The following is a 19,802-nucleotide window of genomic DNA, read 5'->3' as shown; positions in this document are numbered from 1 at the left end:
CGTTCAGTGTGTGTATATCCAAAAATGATTATATTTTTAGTTATAAACGAAAGGCATACCTTGTTGCGAAAACTTTTTGGATTTCAAATTGCAACCACAACAGAACCTTTTATGAGGCTCCATTTTAAAAGTATTTGATCCACTGTGACGTTGGTATATCTACTACAGCCAAGTACCTACTTTTTTTTTTAATTAGGGCCCCTGTCATTTTTCTCAAATTTTTCATTAGGCTTTTAAGACTTGAATTATCGTCCACAGTCTATTTATAGAATACTAAATTTTACAACAAGCACAAGTCTAATGCGTTGCTTATGTTTGACACGCCCGACAGATGTTGCGTTTTTCCTGTTTCCACATTGCTTTTCGCTTCACTGATATAGACATGAAACCGAGAGCGTAATCCCTTTGCCCAAGTTGGCATTAATTCTTGGTAATTTTGATTGACTGGTCTCGAAAGAAAATCCGAACCAAACTAATCCATTAAATAGTTAGTTTTAAATAAACTTAGTTAAACTTTATCTTGGTAAAATCGAACTCTAAGCCGGTGAAAGGCACGATACCCGACGTTTAAAAATAATTTTTTAATAAAATTTTTGCCTTTTTGATGACAAAAATTAATGAACTCTCGGGATCGCCCCGATCAATTGCAATTGCATCCCGGATGGGATGGATGAGAAATCTTTGTTTTACATCACCATTTACTATTTTTTTCTGTCAATACTAGCTTTGGTTAGTTTACAATTCAAAACACGAAGTGATTGGAGTTCGTTAATCATGGGATGGGACGTAAAGAAAAAAAAAATATATATACAGGATGTTTGTAGTGTTGTTGTGGACAAGTAACAAGTTTCTACTTCGGTGAAATGTGTTGATACTGTAAAAATAAATTAATAATACAGGGTGGCCAAAAAGTAATATTAAAAATTTGAATAAAGAAAATCTTCTAACGTATTTTTCTGACAAATGGAGACACTACTTTTTTTTAATTTTGTCAAATTGGGCATTAAAAAAATGGCGAGTTTGTATAAAGCATTCTTTTTAAAAGTCCTAAACAAGAAAATAACGGTGAAATATGGCAGAAAAAAAAGCAATTGGGCTCTACAGAAATGGTACCCACTATTTACCGTCCTTTGACAATTTTTTATAAATCATAGATCTATGGTCCGTGTCACCTAAACCATGAACATTTGTTTTTTGTTTTGCTGTTCGTCGATTCTATGGTCAAATTATGTTCATCGTCCAACGTTTCATAGTTTTGTAATTATTAATTCATTAATAACTTAAAATTAATTTTTAATTAAATTAAATATCGTTTGGTTATTTTTTCTTTAATAGTTGGGTAGCTTCATTGCTTGTGTCTTGTGACAGTTATATTAGCTCATATTATGTACGAAGACTGCCAAAAATGTTATCCTGGCAAACGGTATAAGTTATTGAACAAAAAAATTGCTGTACTTTTGTTCTGATTTTTATATGTGTTTATATGTATTCGTATATTGTAGCATTTGATTACCATTTTTTAATAAAAAATCTCTTGTATGTATTCCTGTCTGAATGTCGCAAATAATCTTCTTCATTTGTTTCATATAATTTTAGTAATTTGTTCATTATTGCGTTTTTTTTTAGAAAAATGTTTATTAACTTAAAATTATAATGGTGAAAAGGTCGATTTTTTTGAAAAACATGATTAAAATTTTTTTGGGCCATGAAAAAGTCGGGAGTCGTCTATATCTAGACGAAAGCAAAACTAACCACAACTAAACCCTGTATGTCATTTGATATAGTCTCTCTCTCTAATTAGATATTGAAAGAATAAAATTAGAGGGTCTTACCTCAAGTGCTCACTATTTAAAAATTGCGTTTTAGATATATAATTACATTAAAGTAAAAATGCTCTACTAGCGCCGATAGGACATATCGTTAGTCATCTTATAAGATAAAACATTGAGGCATCTCGTATCATAAACATAAAATTACCCTACAAATAGTTATAATTGGAAGGATTTTCTAACGTGTCAGTAGGTCGTAATAAGCTGGCGTACAATTGTCAAGTGTGCTTGGGAAAGGTGTTAAAAAACGAGGTGCAATAACCGCGCGAGTATATGGTAGAGCTGCTTGGGTTTAAGCAAAATATTTACTTTTATGTGCTTTTTCATTTGAGGTCAAACAAAATTGCAAATATGGGTTATTTTTATCACAAACTGCAAACAGAGCACTTGGGCAAATCCTATTATTTTGAAAAATTGGTACACAAAGAACAGCAACGGCCCTATTATCTCAGTGAAATCAATACTAAATATGATTTTTCCTTCCCTGATTTTTCAAAGATACCAACACTTTAGCAAATTAGTTACACATGTTACTTTGATGCAGTTTTAGAGACTTCTTTAGATACTCATTCCACTTAGTTAAAGTATCGTTAATAAAACTTATTGCATTGTATAACACTCTGTTAAGCAGCCGCAAGTTTGTTCTCAACCCCTGCTGGTTATCGAGAAAAAGAATTCTCCAAACAACCAATTTAAAATTACTTAAATTGAATTGAAATTTATGTGTAGGAGGTCTGAAAATTAAATAGTATCAATAAAGTAAGGCTGTTTATTTTAAGTAAAGTCAAAAAAAGAAATTAATTTTAATTTACTCCTTAAATTGCTTATCGATTCGCACCTTTAAAATTCAGTATTTTAACCTGAAACCTACTGTATATTTAGCTATCATACTTTTAATATATAATATAAATGGTGAAAACTGCCTCATTAACATTTTCAGAATTTTTTTGTCCAAAATGAATAGAAAAAAAAACGATTCCTTGAAATGGCCTTACAAGTTTACATCAGAAATAATTATCACCTTAAAAAAACAATTGAAAAATCGAAAGACACCAACCGTTTGACGTTATCAAAGATTATAATAATGCTATATTTCTATTACCTTCGCCAACGCACATGCTAAATTCTCAAAAAGAAAATATAGCATAAGCTTCATGTTTATCCGAAAATTCCGTGGAGGAATTGTGACAACTTTCATTCGAATCAGTCCCTTTCGGTTGGATTAAGAAAATGAGGTAACTTTAAGCATGTCTCTTCTTTCTTCTTATTTTTACTCGAGTCGTGACAAATCGAAAGCACTTAGGGGTAAAGGACAAAATTCGTTTGGAATTTATTCCTGATATGATGGTTCGAATTTTGTTCCGTTTGTGATTTCGTATTTGAAGCTTTTCCTGACGTGGATAGTTACAAAACTGAAAGACATATTGTGTTGGGGAGAATATTGAGAAAAAATATTTCTAATCCAAAAAAAAAACAAAAGTTGTCATTTTAATAAAATATATACTACCATCCTTCATCTATACTTGATAATTGACCACGTATTAGTTTCAATATGTTATAATACATGCACCTGTTATGTATATGCAGTGAATTAAATGGACGTTTATCAAACCTCAAAAAGTAAGTAGAGTAGCCTGACTGGTCATTTTTTATTTTGCCAATTGTTGCAGAAGAAGAGATGAATCAATTTTATGACCAGCGAGTTTCTTGGGTTTTCTGCTTGATTTTCATGTGTAGGATCGAAGAAAGTACTACAACCAGTTGAAATGGTTAACTGTGATCACCTCGTGTGGAAAGTAAAGGAACAAGGGTCAAGCCAAGGCGAAGAATTGATGCTCCACATGACTATAATCCAAATTCGAAGGGAAGCATATAAACATATAAATAACGGACGGATTAAAAAAAAGTTTTCATATACTTTTTTCTCACATCGAAAAGCTAATATTTATTGTTTTTTCATCAATAAAAATCTTACTCTACTGTGCATATCATTATTAGGAAATACCAATCCAGAAACATTTTAATAGTTATTTTTGTATCTAATGCGCGAAATTGTAACTTGGTGACCGAGAACTGATTTTTCTAACGAGACGCTGAGGAAATATTATATTATTTTATTACATTTTGTTTTGTTTTTGGTACTATTGTAATGACCTGAAAAATATTTCATAAAAAGTAAATTAACTCCTTAAAAAAGAATTATTATATTAGTATTTTTATCAAAGTATTTTAATTTCATTTACAATCAATGGATTAAAATGAAAATATTGGGCAATCAATCACAACGCGTTATGCAAGGCATAGTTAACAAAAAATTAGAAACCGTTGATGATGCCTTTCTCATGTTTTCATCGATCAGAATCAAATTCGACGCCCTCCTGAAAGTGTTTGCCAAATATTCGGTAATTTATCATCGTCATGCCAAATATAAAATAGGGTATTATTCCCTACATTCGGTAAGGCAACTTAACTTTTTAAACAAAATAATTTTGCTAAACTTTGACTAAACTCTTAACCAATCCTATAAACTTCTTAAATTTTATTTAGTGGTTATGTGCTTTTAGCATGTGATTGTTTGCTTACAGGCATGAAGCAGAGTAACAACATTTTTGGAACTAGTTTCGAATTTAAAAATTTTGGTTTGATTACTAAAATATTATTCAGAAACGGGTGCAGAATTAATATATTTGCATACTTGTATAAGAACAAATCCACATAAACATATACAGTTATAGCATAGAATAAGCAATGCAATTATACAGGATGTTCCATGACTTATATATCATAAACCAACAAATATCAAATGATGATTTTATTTCTTTATAATTTTTATCACTCTGATATCAATATCATACTAGAACAACGTCAAATCCCTTATTGTCAGTCAGTCATTTTTTATGTTGCTTCTATGGAAAACAGCGTTGGTTGACGTATACTCCTTGGCATGGGGGGGGGGGGTCGGCAGTTAACGTGTTCAACGTAGGAAACGTCAACATAAAAATTTAAATCACACCGATGAAATATTGCATAACATACAAATCGCTTTGTATTAAACCCCCTTTTAATTAAACCAATAGAAAGTCGTCAGTTTTTGCCGTGCTATTTTGCCAGCCCTTTCATCTCGCGTCTGTTTATCGATTCGTCGGAGCCGGTTCAGCTGAGATTGTTCCAGGTAGGCATTTACAAATATTGGCTCGTTATTTAAACGTGAGAAAAGCAACTTTCGAGGAGGAGTTGCCTTTACCATAGAATTGGTCCATACTACCCAGAAGTATAGACGTGACACTGTATAACGAACTCGAAAAGATCAAAGACTACATAGGTTGCGTTTGAACTTTAACTTGGCAGTATGTGCAATATGTAATTATAAAATGAACAGCGACAGAGTGGTTCACCATATATTGCGCAGAATTATGTATTATTATTGGCTATGAATATGAAAGAAAACTGTTTCAGCGGACTTACTGTTTTATTTACTAACACTACAACGAGTTGTGGATTAATTTTTAGAACGGACATAACTAATCTCAAATTCAAATCCCAAAAAAACTGAAAAAGGCTGATTAAGCGATCTTATGATTTTGTCCATTAACACTACCAATGATTCCCGATTATTTTTTAGCATATTTATATCATAAATTCAAGCTCAAAGAAATAATTTGTTTGGGACCGTCCAAATATGAAAAAAACATTCTTATTTTTGCTACTAACAGTGAAAAGGATTCGGATAGTTTTTAACAAGAGCATTGCTGCACATATGTTGAAACCCCAAAAACTAATTTGTTCTATTACTAGTATTAACAAAATTTCGCCAGTATCAGTTTAATAACTCCAAGTAAAGAAAATCCGATCTGAACGGTCTTATTACTTTGTCTGCTAAAAGGTTCCCGATTAATTTTTGCTACAAACATTGCTAATTCAGAAATTCAACACCATTGGTTCACCAATTCAAATTGAAAACAAAAGTGACTCACCAGTGCAGCTACTTTTCCTTCCAGCACCGCAAACAGTTCTTGCTTTTAACAAAATCACTAACTCACTAACAATAATATTAGATCTTTATTTCCAACAGGCTAGAGTCCATTTAAAGGAAATTCAAACATTCAAATCTTACAAAACTAAAGCATATGTATAAAATGCTTGAAATACAAAAAGAGTATCATATTAACAAAACCAAAATAAAAACTAAAATTGAAACCCTAAAAATTAATTTCTTCTATTATTAGTGTTAACAAAATGTTGCCACTATCAATTTAATAACTCCAACTAAAGGAAATCCGATCTGAACGGTCTTATTACTTTGTCTGCTAAAAGGTTCCCGATTAATTTTTGCAACAAATATTGCTAATTCAGAAACTCAACACTATTGATTCGCCAATGCAACTACTTTTCCTTTCAGCACCGCAAAAGGTTCTTGCTTTTAACAAGATCACTAACTCACAAATAATAATAATAATTATATCTTTGTTTCCAACAGGCTAGAGCCTACTTAAAGGAAATTTAAACATTTAAATCGAGTTAAATAAGCAAATCTTACAAAACTAAATCATATGTATAAAATACTTGAAATACAAAAAGGAGCATAATATTAACAAAACCAAAACAAAAATTAATGCTAAAGCTAAAGAAGCCAACTAGAGATGGATTGGAATTTTTATGAGTGGATCTCTGAAGCAAAATGTTGGACCTCGCAAGTGCAAAGCAGAACGTATGTTGTGGTATCGCGTGAACCTGAAATGGTAATTGCTTCAGAAAAAATGAGCAATCGATCTTAGAGTTAATCAGCTCCAAACCCAATAAGGATATCGTTCTGTTCAGTGCCCCATTAAGGGTAAATAGCATCCTCTTACATCACATATTTAAAAATTCACCTATGGGCGGACTTGATAGATTGATTGGAGCAGTTATAAATAAGAGACTAAATGATTCGACCATATAATAAAATAAGTAACCTTAATAGGTCGTAATAAATTGAAAATAACAACATGTTTTAGATGGGACTGGAACAATTTATATTTTGAATAGTTACTGTAGCGGTTTCCGAATTATTGACATGCAAAGGATTGTCCATACAATAAAAAAAGCAATAAACGTCTGTAATATTCAACGTGACATTACGAATACAACATGTTAAATCGGATGCCCTATAATGATCCATGAATTAAAAAATCATAAGCTTACGTTTTTAATTCATACGTCTGTGGACTAATATTTCCTTCACTCCTTCAAGTATCGTGTGCTTGTGCTCTCTTTTTTTTTTCAGTTTTACTAGTGTAATGCGCTGCTTTTCGTAAGGTGTTCTCAACCCGAAAGCAGACGGACAAGTTTCCCTTAGTTGAACGGATTGTGAAAATGCTATAGATACATTAACGCTTCACGAATACGAAGCAAAATTTGGGAGTCTTGTATGTTTTGTCTGTTTCAGCATCACAACCGGTCAAGGTGTTGTTTAGAGTCCAATTATAATCGCGCTCTCTCGTACTTTTATCAATGCCAACGTAGACGATTGTCACGAAACTCGATGAAAATAATTTAATAGGCTCCCTTCCGCCTGTAGGCTGGAATAATTAAATTTGAAATTACAAACAAAAATCGAATCGCATTTTCAAGGAAAATACAGTATAACATGTATTTTCCTGCAAGAATATGTTTGTTAATGTTGATCGTAGGGTGAAGTTCAAAATATTGTAGGTATTTTGTTTAATCCAAGCCGACTTATTTTTGATTGAATACGTACCTAGTACCTTAGTATACAAATAAATCTCTTTTGTATATAGTGTATAAAATTTTGAAAAACCAAAAAACTGAAATATAAAGTAATATTTTAATTGATATAAATAAAATTAAAAAATGTGTTTTAAAGATTCATTTATTAGTCCAAACTAAGTCTAACATGAAACGTTTTGAAGTTCCAGTTTTCGACGACGTGAATATTCTTATGGCACAGCGTGTGGACACGCGGATCATAAGTTGCCCTTAAGCGTACGAAATACCATCCCTTGCAGAAAGTAATACAACACAATACAATACAATGATTTAATGCCAAATAATACTGACACGTTTGAGCTGTCCAAAAACGTTACTAGAAAGAGTACGTCTGTTTTTAGAATTGTTTTTGACAGATTTTGAAAAGCGACTAGCTTTACGATAAATCAATTTAAGTCATTATGTAGTTTTAATAAACTAACTTAAACTATAATACTTTCGTGCCTTTTTAAACATCAACTTTGGCATTAAACCAAACATATTCGATAAACTGTTAGCCTAGCTCCCGTTTTTGACTACCATGTATATGTAATTACAAAATTTAATATCCCAGACCACTTCTGCATACTGTGAAATTTCAAACAGCAAATCCGAGTGACCCCTTCCATCGGAATAATTTTTTTGCATTGCTAAAATATATTCAAGGCATTCTGATCGAATTTTCTAATTTCTCATCACTTATACTTCACTTATTTGTTAATAATAAAGAGTAGGCGCAATATAATATAGAAAGAAATATAATATAATATAATAAACAAATATACACACATTAGGTAAGCAGTGGTATAGAAACGGCAAAGTTAATGCATTATTCCGACACCATTTTAATTTTTTTTGTTAGAAATGCGTATTAAAATTTGGCGGTAAGTGCGAAATTTCCAAGTTTGTCTTTGCTACCAGTATGCCAAAATTGATCTTTTAATGCTTTTATAAACGATCACTTTTAACACCCACCATACGTTTTCCCGAAATTGCCTGGAAACTAATCCTGCAACTGATTAAGTTTGGGCACTGAAATCGATTCTGTTGGACCACTTTACACCCGTGGCCATTTTATCGACGTAATAATAAACAACGCCAGCTGACTAAATCCCGAAAGTGTTTGTTAATAATACCACAAGGAATTTATATTACAGCTAGTTCAAAATTTTGATCCCAATATTGTCTTTATTTTTGTAGTTATTTTTTATTTTGTAGTTATTTTTCTTGTATATTGTAAGTAAATTTATCAACAATGTAATTCTGACTAAAAACTTGCTTAACGCAACTTTTTTATAATTTCCACTTAAAAACCTAAGTTTTATCTTAATTAAAAAAAAATAAAATTAAAATTAAAAATAACGAATAAGTCACTCAAAATAAATAAGAACTAAAAGTTCAGATTTTCACGGAATTATATATTATGACATGACAATTGTTTCGACAACACCGTGTCTTTATCAAATGTGAACATTTGATAAAGACACGGTGTTGTCGAAACAATTGTCATGTCATAATATATAACTTCGTGAAAATCTGAACTTTTAGTTCTTATTTATTTTGATAAAATGGATTTTCATCAAGTAAAAGCCTCCTCAGTTCAACGAATAAGTCACTAATGGGTATTTCCTCAAAAGTCATATCCGTTAAAAAAATTAGAATATTAAAGTGAATCCAAAACGCAAAAATCAAGAAATAAAGTGGCTTGACCACTAATGAACAGATAAAACCGCCTGCATCACTCTTCATAGTGTTTTAAAGTTAGAGTCAAAAAATGATTTAATACTTGTATAATTGATTTACCTTCTTAAATTGATCCACGGACTGCGTGCGATAATATAATCTACAGGGTGGTCCATCTTAAGCATCATTAATTTTGTTAGGTAACTGAGCAAAAAGAAAGTAAACTTTCAGAAAAAAAGTTTGATTTAAAAAAAAAAAATTAAAGTTCTAAGGAGAAAAGCTTTTTCTACTCCCTACTCTAAAGTACACAATTATGCGCGCACAAGAGGTCACTATAAAATCTCAACTTCATTAAATACTGTCGTTTTCCAATTAGATTATGAATTGATTAAGACTTGCTTCTCGCAACGTTCGTCCCTAAACAAACTCGATACTTTAGTTTATCAAACTTGTTGCATCATTTTACTATTATAATTTTGGCAGAAAGGGGTTTCAACTCAGCACTTTTGAAGGAAAAAAATCCGAATCCTTATATGTTTCATCCACTAAAATTTTAGATTAAAATGGTGGAATGTAACATAATATGCATAGCAAACTTAATTCTTCTTCTGTAGAATATCGTGCGTTTCCAGCCAGCAAATGTTTAGTAGTTCACCAAGTGGACTGATGAGCCATGCTTCAAAAACTCAGTACGTTAGTCCTCTCATTTCATTCTCACTACGAGAAAATGTTTAAACGCTTCCATTTTATAGACTCGTGTATGCGGCAAAACACAAGTGGATAATTACATTTAAACGTTCCATTTTCGACGGGATTTAAATATCAATTATAACTGAGCGTATATCGCATTTGTTTTAGTGGCATGAAAGAAATGATTCTTTATCCATTTATTTGAGTAGAACAGAAGCGGTATGAAATATGCCGGTGATGTTATACGTCTCGTTTTAGATCTGCAAAATGCGTTCGCTTGACGGTTTGTTGAAATCTAATTTAATGGTGTTATTTGAATTCTCGCTTCACGCGGAAGCTTTATTCGATGCAGCTGTCTTGCCAGATCGGTTGTTCAGATTTTGTTTTTAAAAATAATTCATTTTTCGTTTCGTTTCGTTGATAGTTAAAGCGATAGAATATAACTGGGCCCCAAGGAAAATTAGATTGGAGCGATATAGTAGATAGCTCTTTTATTATTGCTGCAACATAGATTAGTTTGCACATTACTAATAGTATAGCACTAGCACAGTCAGATTTTGAATAGCACCTACATTTGCTGAGTTACGAGGGCGATTTAACAAGTTTTGCTATATCTTTGCAGCTTGTTACGAGAAATAAAATTGCGAGTTTAAAATTTGAATTGAAATCTTTGTTTTGATATTTTTTTGCATAATTTAATTAATAATTAATTTAAGTGGTTGCTATGATGGTTCCATGAACATTTTTTGTTATCGATATTTTAACTTCCACATTGAGATTTTTGGTAATATGTATTTTTGTATATTTACTATTTCGCAAATTCACTGGAAGGGCGTTATGTATTCTAAAGGTTGCAAACAGAAGACTGAAGCAACTGATGTAAATTTTACCATCAATACAATACAAATCTGGTTTTTACTGAATGGCTGATTGTTTCTTTACGAATTTTGTTAAGACCAAATAGTGTGATTACTGTTTTAATGTAGATTTTCTTTATACTTAGTACTTTCGCTTCAGTACACAATTCCTTAGAAGGATATAGGTTATTTTTGAAAAACATTATTTTCAAAACACGCTTCTGACTAATTGCTAGCGGTTGAAGAACCTTATCCCCTGTAGCACCCCAGACACATATACCATAAGAAAAAATTGATTCTACTAAAGATTTATATATCCTAATAAGAGAACTCTTTGACAAACTCTGATGTAATATAAACATATTATGGAATAACTTGCGAATTTTCACAGTGATATAATTGATGTGGTCATCCCATTTAAGGTTCTGATCAAAAACTACCCCTAAATATTTAAAGACTGCATTTACAATTCGTGTAATAGCCACAGTCAATATTATGATTTTTTATTCCTTGCAAGTCTGGAGCACCAGCTTTCATCATGGACTAACTAATAAATTGGGTTTTCTCTAAATTAAGTGACAACAAGCTATAATCTGGCAATTTTCAGATTCCTTAAAAATATGCCACGGCACTAGTTTTCATTGTTACCTACAGAACCTTGTAAATCTTAACATTAATTTACCCGATTTTTATAACTATGAGTCACACTTTTGAAACTCATGTAGGTGTGATATAATACATCCATTCAATCAGTTTATTATAAAGTTATCCAAAAACAAAAAATAATATAAAAAACATAACATGGCCGTATTAACCGTTATTACTTTTTTATTTTTCAAAAGCCGATTACACCATTTAATTCTCAGAATCGTAGGACGGTAAAGTGCAAACGGCATGTTTATAACTTCTATAGTAAACTCCGTTAAGAGTTGTTTTAAATCATAATGCACAGGATCGGCAAAAATAACCTGTTTAAAAACTTCCACAGTAATACCCATAAAATAATATTTTAAAAACGGTTAATAGTATATTATGGTACAAGTGCGGTAAACGGCATTTAACTCACGAGTTTATTTGACACAAACGGAGCGCATCGAAGGGAGTGTTTACTAAACGAGTGACTTAACGGTTCTGGAAGAAACGGTAAAAACGGTAAAAACCCGGAAATGTCCGAAGTGGCTCGGATTCGTGGGAAACGAAACTGACGTGGTAAAGTGACGCTTCCCGCACTCTAGATCGGTGTGTAATCAGGTATTTTACAGACAGGAGTAAAAAAAGGAGTATACATATTGTAATATATTGCAAAATTTAAAATCAAAATATAAAAATAAAATAATGGTCCGCGGTCAAGTTTTCAGGAAGAAAAATCTAATAGTCCTACTAATTAACCTCAAATGAAGAGTTATACAGTCTACCGCTTTGTTTAATTTCGTTTTAATAATAATCTCTCTAAGAAACTAATAAATATTCAGAAGTCTGCTATTTCGATTTTAATATATTTTTCAGATATTCCTACAAAATAAATAATACATAGTAATAAAATTATTTCTGAGACAAAATACACGTGTATGACGTTCGATAAACTTTTGAAGTCATTCGCTCGTGTGAAATAAACTCGTGAGTCAAATGCCGTTTACCGCACTTGTTGCATAATATATTATTACCTGATCAACTGAGATTTCGCTAGATAATAAAATATTTGTTAAAATTAAAGGGTTGTTATTATTTACTTTTTTATTTGAGTTTTCTATACTTTATTGAGAAACGTTACTTTATCCAGCACGTATTTTTAACGTATTTCTATTAAAGTTGCCTTTTGAAATATGATTTCTACTCCCGTCTGTAAAATACCTAATTACACACCGATCTAGATTGCGGGAAGCGTCACTTTACCGAGTCAGTTTCGTTTTCCACGGATCCGAGCCATTTCGGACATTTCCGGGATTTTACCGCACGGGTTTGGAAGCAATCGGATGTTTTCGAAGATATTTCCCACTCCTAGAATTTGACGTTTGTCAATTCTGAAGGCTATGTCAGCGAATGTATTCGCGTTGTTTTGCGAAAATGTACCCAAAAACTAACGGTCGTAGAAAAAGTATAGCATGCAACACGTTCGGTAAACTTTTTAAGTCACTCTTTCATTAAATACACGCTCCGCTCGTGTTAAATAAACTCCTGAGTCAAATGCCTTGTCGCATAATATACTACTAAATATGTTTTTACCTTGCGAATTTAGGTCTTTAATTTAAACACTTCCAATTGGGTTTAGATTTTGAAATACATACTAAATTAAGTTTGGTTAAAGTTTAAGCATCAAATTTAAATATTTTATATGCGGAACGCGTCCTGTACGGAAATGCGATTTCGGCGGAATAAAGACAAACGTCAGTTCCGTCGCAACTCCCTCCGGGATTGATTACCCACCGAAAGCATTTGTGGGTTTCTATTCGGTTACGGTAATTTGCGGAAATTAGTCTTACGTACTATGTGTAAACAACCCCAAAGATACCAAAGAGCAAGCCAGTTTATTTACATTTGCACAGTTGACTTTGCGAATATGCAATAGCCGGTTTACTTCGGATTAATGCTTAAAGTTGAACCTGATTCCGAGAATACTATAGCGTTAAGTTAAGCAAATAAGTCGGAAACTTAACGATATCAATCTCAATTATGTCTTGCCCACGTCGATAATATAGCAAATTTGGATGAATACATTAAACTAAAAGCAATTGTTGTTTCAGGTCCAAACACTAAATCGGCAGTTGCCATTCTGAATTGCCTGTTGGCTCGTCAATTGTGCTTTGAGGATGCTTCCTGTTCCTCCATTTTGGAAATAATTCCACTAGTTTGCGGTCCCGAAGTTGGTAAGTATCATCCAGTATAACAATTATACAGATATGTTCCAAGTTACTGTTTTGATTGCTTTTAATTGGGTCAAGATCGTAAAATAAATTTTTGATCCATGATTAGATTTAATCAAAAAATGAATTAAAAAGAAAGATATTTAAAAAGCGCAGTTTGAAAAAACGGCTTCCTAATATATATTACCCAAGTAGTTTTAATGAAACTGATAGGAATTTGGCATCCAGAACTTACAATTCCATTGAGATCCTACAAATGGCACTCTTACAATAATTACAAAAGTGAAGTACAACGATTATTAAGAACACAATAAAAAATTACATACAGTGATTTAGAAAATTGATTCTTTATTTAGCACCTTGTTATAAGGGCGTTACTGATAGGTCTGTCTTTATTTTCAAAGTTTTATTCAACCTAAACCCGTGCGGTAATTTTTTTTTTCAAATTCCAATTTTTCCAGCCAACTAAATATAGCTAAATCGAATTATTTTGGATCAAAATACGCTGTTAAAATCAAAAAATAAGAGTGTATTATTTAAAAAAAGAGAACCTCGGCATTTGAAATTTTGACTCGTATTTACTGTTTTTCCCGAACACCTATGACTGACTCTGTAAGTAGATTGCGAATTATACGAGAAAACTCCGTACTGCTTTACATCTGCACAAGGATACCTGATTATCACATCGCATTGTATTACTATTATTCTAAAAATTGATTCGTCATTTTAATTTTAACTGCCTTCCCGCAAATCTGTGACCACTTCAACCAGATAAAATTTCTCCCATGGATTTCACTGACTTATTAAGCTTGTTGAATACGATATCGAGGTCATAACAAATGGTCATGGTCATAGTTCGCAACAAAAATGTTTCTTCACTTTTTGTTTGTTAATTCTTGGTGCGTGATTGCTGGAGAACGTTTTCTGAAGTAAATATCTTTATTGTCCCTCTATTACAATTCAAAAGTTCAAATTGTTTTGTATATATTGGCTCTCAATTTTAATTTTAAAAAACATATACACAAACCAGAAAAACATCACAATTACAAAACTGACGAAAAGTAAGTCACCCATCATCAGAAATGACGATGCCGTATTCCCCTAGTTTCATAGCGATAGAAATCTGTCGTTTAAAAGTATTTTTCGCTTCATTTCTCTAAGGACTCCTTGTTTCAAAGCTGATTTTTAAAAACTGGATATCTTGGCAGCTCATATTAAAAATCTAAGTTTCAAAGATCATGCAAAACTAACTTAATTGTATTACAGGCTTAACAAAATAAATATTTGAGCAAAATTGTAGTTGGTTATAATTTTAGGTATTTTGAAAGTTTAAAAACAATGGGACTTAAAATTCTTTATTATTATTGGCCAAGCTTTTCATAATTTCAGTTAAATTATCGTACTTTTTAACTGGAGATTATAATAACTAGAAATATGTAACGCAAAACCTACTATTATGAAGTAAATTTATTTTTTAATTGTCATTTTTAAAATGATGAAATATTTAGTAGCTACGCACATTTAAATTACAAACATGTCCTATATTTTTAATTAGTTTTAGGAGCTTTCTAAATTGTAAAATAACGATACAAAAAGGTCGTCGGTAATAACAAATTTTACCATTGCGTGATGCCTTTAATTAGGTAATGTTGCGATTTAAATCAACGTCTGTGTTGGTAATTGAATATTTAACAGCGACGCCATTGGAACTTAAAATAGGAAGACTAACATAAATGGCAATGACAAATTAATAGGATCGGTCCAAAATAAATTTGGTCTCTCATTCGTTGTGGTTTACAACAACGAAATTATTATCAATTGAAGAAAAACTCCAACTCGAGGAAACCTTGAACCCGTGGATTCCATAAAAATCAATATACAGATCTAATCGAAAGATATAAATAGTAACTGAAAAGATGGGGGGGTGCACAGCTACGGGTCGAATGAACGGATGGAAACATTTTTGGAACGATCGTTTATTCATGAAAGGAAATCCCTTTTTTCGAAATAATTGGGGAGCCCGGAAATTTTTACTGAAGCATTCGATAACGGTTTGCATCGTTATCGAATACGTATTTATTAACATAACAACAAATGCTTCTTCCGCAAAGTTGTCATAAAATAACTCGTTATTATTTAGTCTACTTTTACAACGATAGTTTTATAATGTTCAGTATGCCGAAATAATGAACGAAAATACACAATCATCTAGTTTTAAAGTTATAAGTTACACATTTAGTGTACGCTTTCATAAAGTTATAATAAGAAATATGAGTCAGTTCTTTTGAAATTTAATATGTTTCGATACCCTATCTGTACTCTACAACCGCGTATAATTGTAGAAATAAACAAAAAACATTTTTTCTCTATTGCTAAGGTTACTCATGCTCACTAGTTGAAAAACAAAATCTATACTGTACCTACTATCTTTTAGTAATGGCTCCCGCATGTACACCACATGCTTCAAAACAAAACTGCTCGAAACCATTATGAATATCTAGGGTGACACCGAAACAAAACGCATAGACAACATATTTGTTATTTTGAGCCATTTTATTCACAATCAAGTCAAAGTTTGGTACATTACAGTTCAATTAAAAGTAAAAGTAAAAGTATTTTTTTTTAGTATTCAAGATAATTTTCGCCATTTTTTTTTAACACAGATGAAATTATTTTGGCATACTGGAGAGAAACGTATTTAAATGAAGAATGCGATCTTAACATCGAATTGTTCTCCATTCTGTTTGATTGTGGACGAATTGTGTGATTTTTCTTGTTCTTTTGTCCAGTTTGTCAAGAAGATTTCTTAGCGCAGGTAAGGCAACTTTAATGAGAATAAATGGAACGTGGGTTTTAGCCGCCGGTGGTAGTGCTCGAATTTGTTCTGGTTTATTGGCATTCATCTTAGCACGTAACCAAGTAAAAGATGGAAATGAAAATTCCATTGGGTCTTCGCGTAACAATCATAAATTGTGCAGCTGGCTCCTGGCCGGTGGCTCTGTACATATTTAATCAATAAACCTGACTCTATCACTGACATCTGAAATCCACAATGTTCTCGTTTTTACTAACTCTGTACTCTCTTTACCACTTTCAACTCAAAACCTAGGAGTTGAGGTACAATGCTAAGTCATAGTCAAAATGCAAAGGTAACCTAACCGCCAGATTTCCAATTCACAAACATAGATAGTAGTTCCCAGATACTTTGTATTTTATTTTCGTTGTCTACTTGAACTAACTAACCAAAAACGAAACTGAGCCGTTAAGGTAGACAATAAGAACTACTACTATCCTACGTTTGGGCCATTTTCTGTCCAAACAGTTAATTTTACGCTTAACTTGTTTTCAGCGGACATATTGGTTGTTAAATGCCGCAAGGTCGTTGGTTAAAAACGAGATTTTAAATCTCGCGCATGCGAATGTTGAATGGACGTTTTCAAACAAATTTTTTGCAATTGTAAATGTAATTGTAAATGATAGTAATTCAATATTTATTGAATAATTAAATATTTCTTTAAGTTTTACACTGCGTTACTATCGATCCCCCATAATCGGAAGCGATTGCAATATTTTCTAGAAATTTAACTTAAACATTATAAAGTATATGGTTCACTAATACTTGAAATACATAATTTTAAGTTTAGATTTTACTTTGGGCAACGACAACGTTTTGCTCTGATCGTAGAACATCTGAGCCCCATACCGGACTTAATCGAACAGTAAATTGGTGAAGCCAAGTTGGTATGCTATGCCCACTGGCACTGGCACTGTTATTGAGCTCCAAAAAATAGTTTATTGGCACATAAATAATTATTTACTAAAACCAACATTTTGTTAGGCAACAAATTCAATCAATCTTTTGCCTTTTTCCAAGGATGTGGAGTTGTCCTTTGTACTAAAAACTATTCTTTGTAGTAATTTGCTCTAAATTTCTCAAATCGTTCATAACTCAATTCGTAAAATTCGAAGTTACTTAAAGCATATTTCATTACTTGCTTAACGTTTTTTATTCCTTATAAAGTTTCTATTTTAGCACTTTAAAGCTCAAGTCGGCTAAGTAATGTAACGAAATATATTTACGGAAAAGTCAATTCTATAAAGGTTGCCAACTTGAATAATACCGATGCATTTCTCCGTTTTGCGAAATCACAGTGGCTTGGAGCTTCACGTGAAATAATTGTCCATTGAGTTATTAAATTTGTGGAAAGACAAAAAACTATCGAGTAGATTAGAGCCGAGTAGAATAATATAAACCTATTCAAATCGCATGCGATAATATTTCCATCCAAGAATCCGTCTTGAAGAATGCTAGAAATATAAAATTTTAATAGGTGAAAGAAACATTTATGACCAGCTATGGGTTTAAGCCCTAAGATAATCAATAATTCTTATGCGTCGTGTGTATATAGCTATAACTCACCTGAAACGTTCCAGCGATCGATTTAAATTTCACCGAGTGACCCACAGTTCACAAGCGGGTTGGGAAGGTTAGAACGTCTCAGCCTAATACGAATACTTTACCATAAATAGCTATGCCTCGACGCACAAAAGTTTGACTTAAATGCGTCATGACATTTATTTACAAATAAGGGGTGTTTTTTTTCGATGTATAGAACTTTAACTTGCAATAAAACAACGAGGGATTATTCGATTGACATGAATTTTATTTATCCGAAAGATAATCTTGTGGCATTACATTTTAAATATGATTTCTGGCATATGACCGCCACGGCTGGCGCGGATGTAGTCCAATCTGGACGTCCAATTTTCGATGACTTTTTCCAACATTTGTGGGCGTGTATCGGCAATAACACGGCGAATGTTGTCTTCCAAATGGTCAAGCGTTTGTGGCTTATCCGCATAGACCAATGACTTTACATAGCCCCACAGAAAGTAGTGTAGCGGTGTTAAATCGCAAGATCTTGGAGGCCAATTCACAGGTCCAAAACGTCAAATTAGGCGGTCACTAAACGTGTCTTTCAATAAATCGATTGTAGCACGAGCTGTGTGACATGTTGCGCCGTCTTGTTGAAACCACATCTCCTGGACATCATGGTTATTCAATTCAGGAATGAAATAGTTAGTAATCATAGCTATATACCGATCACCATTGACTGTAACGTTCTGGCCATCATCGTTTTTGAAGAAGTACGGACCAATGATTCCACCAGCCCATAAAGCGCACCAAACAGTCAGTTTTTCTGGACGTAACGGTGTTTCGACATACACTTGGGGATTAGCTTCGCTCCAAATGTGGCAGTTATGTTTGTTGACGTAGCCATTCAACCAGAAGTGCGCTTCAGCGCTAAACAAAATTCGCTTATGAAAATCGGGAACAACGGCAATCTCGTTTTGGGCCCATTCGACGAATCTACGCCTTTCTTGATGATCGTTTGGCTTCAATTCTTGCACGAGTTGGATTTTGTAAGCACGTAAACCAAGATCCTTCCGCAAAATCTTCCATAAAGTGGATGGACACAGATCCAATTCCTGTTCTCGATGGCGGATGGATTCATTCGGGTCTTCCTCAATACTACGCTCTACAGCAGCAATAGCTTCTTCTGTACGCACCGTACGGCGTCTCTGGGGATGCGAGTTATCAATAAAAGTAAACGTGGTGCGAAAACGTTCCATGGTTAATCGAATTAACTGCGCAGATGGACGATTTTGTCGACGATAAAATGGACGTTGTGCGCGATACGTATTCCGCACAAACCCATTATTTTCGAAATAAAATTGCACTATTTGCAAGCGTTGTTCAGGCGTGAGTCTATTCATGATGAATTGCCAAACCAAACTGAGAATAAATCACTTGACAGCTTGAAAACTTAAAGTTCTATACATCGAAAAAAAAACACCCATTTGATAGAGTACTCAATTTTATTGAAACAAAAACATAAACTCTACTAAATATCACATCAAGATACCAATTCAACAATTCTATTCTAACCGTTCGTAAATTGATGGTCTGAGAAAACTGCTCCTTAAACCGTTAAACCGTTTACTATCCGAGTACTAAACGACCATAATTTGTCAAATAGCAAACGTTCATTATAAGTAAACTAACTTCTTTTCTTTACTAAATTAGAAAAGAAAGCAATAATGGAATGTACACGAAAAAAAGTTTTTTTGAGTCA

General features: G+C 32.7%; 1 protein-coding gene across 2 annotated transcripts in view; it reads left to right on the top strand.

Annotated features, from left to right (window-relative positions):
- Nucleotides 1-19,802, top strand: part of LOC132697510 (uncharacterized) — a 127,019-nt gene that overhangs the window by 66,030 nt on the left and 41,187 nt on the right. For both annotated transcript variants that reach the window (XM_060663109.1, XM_060663110.1), the window contains exon 3: nt 13,546-13,668. In XM_060663109.1, coding sequence (XP_060519092.1) covers nt 13,546-13,668 — 123 coding nt within the window. The remainder of the gene's footprint in view (nt 1-13,545; nt 13,669-19,802) is intronic.

The sequence above is a fragment of the Cylas formicarius genome, unplaced genomic scaffold, assembly GCF_029955315.1.
Source record: "Cylas formicarius isolate icCylForm1 unplaced genomic scaffold, icCylForm1.1 PGA_scaffold_1__22_contigs__length_36826433, whole genome shotgun sequence".
In the NCBI taxonomy this organism is placed as follows: domain Eukaryota; kingdom Metazoa; phylum Arthropoda; class Insecta; order Coleoptera; family Brentidae; genus Cylas; species Cylas formicarius.
The sequence above is the reverse complement of the archived record's forward strand: the minus strand, read 5'-3'. Positions and strand labels throughout refer to the sequence as shown.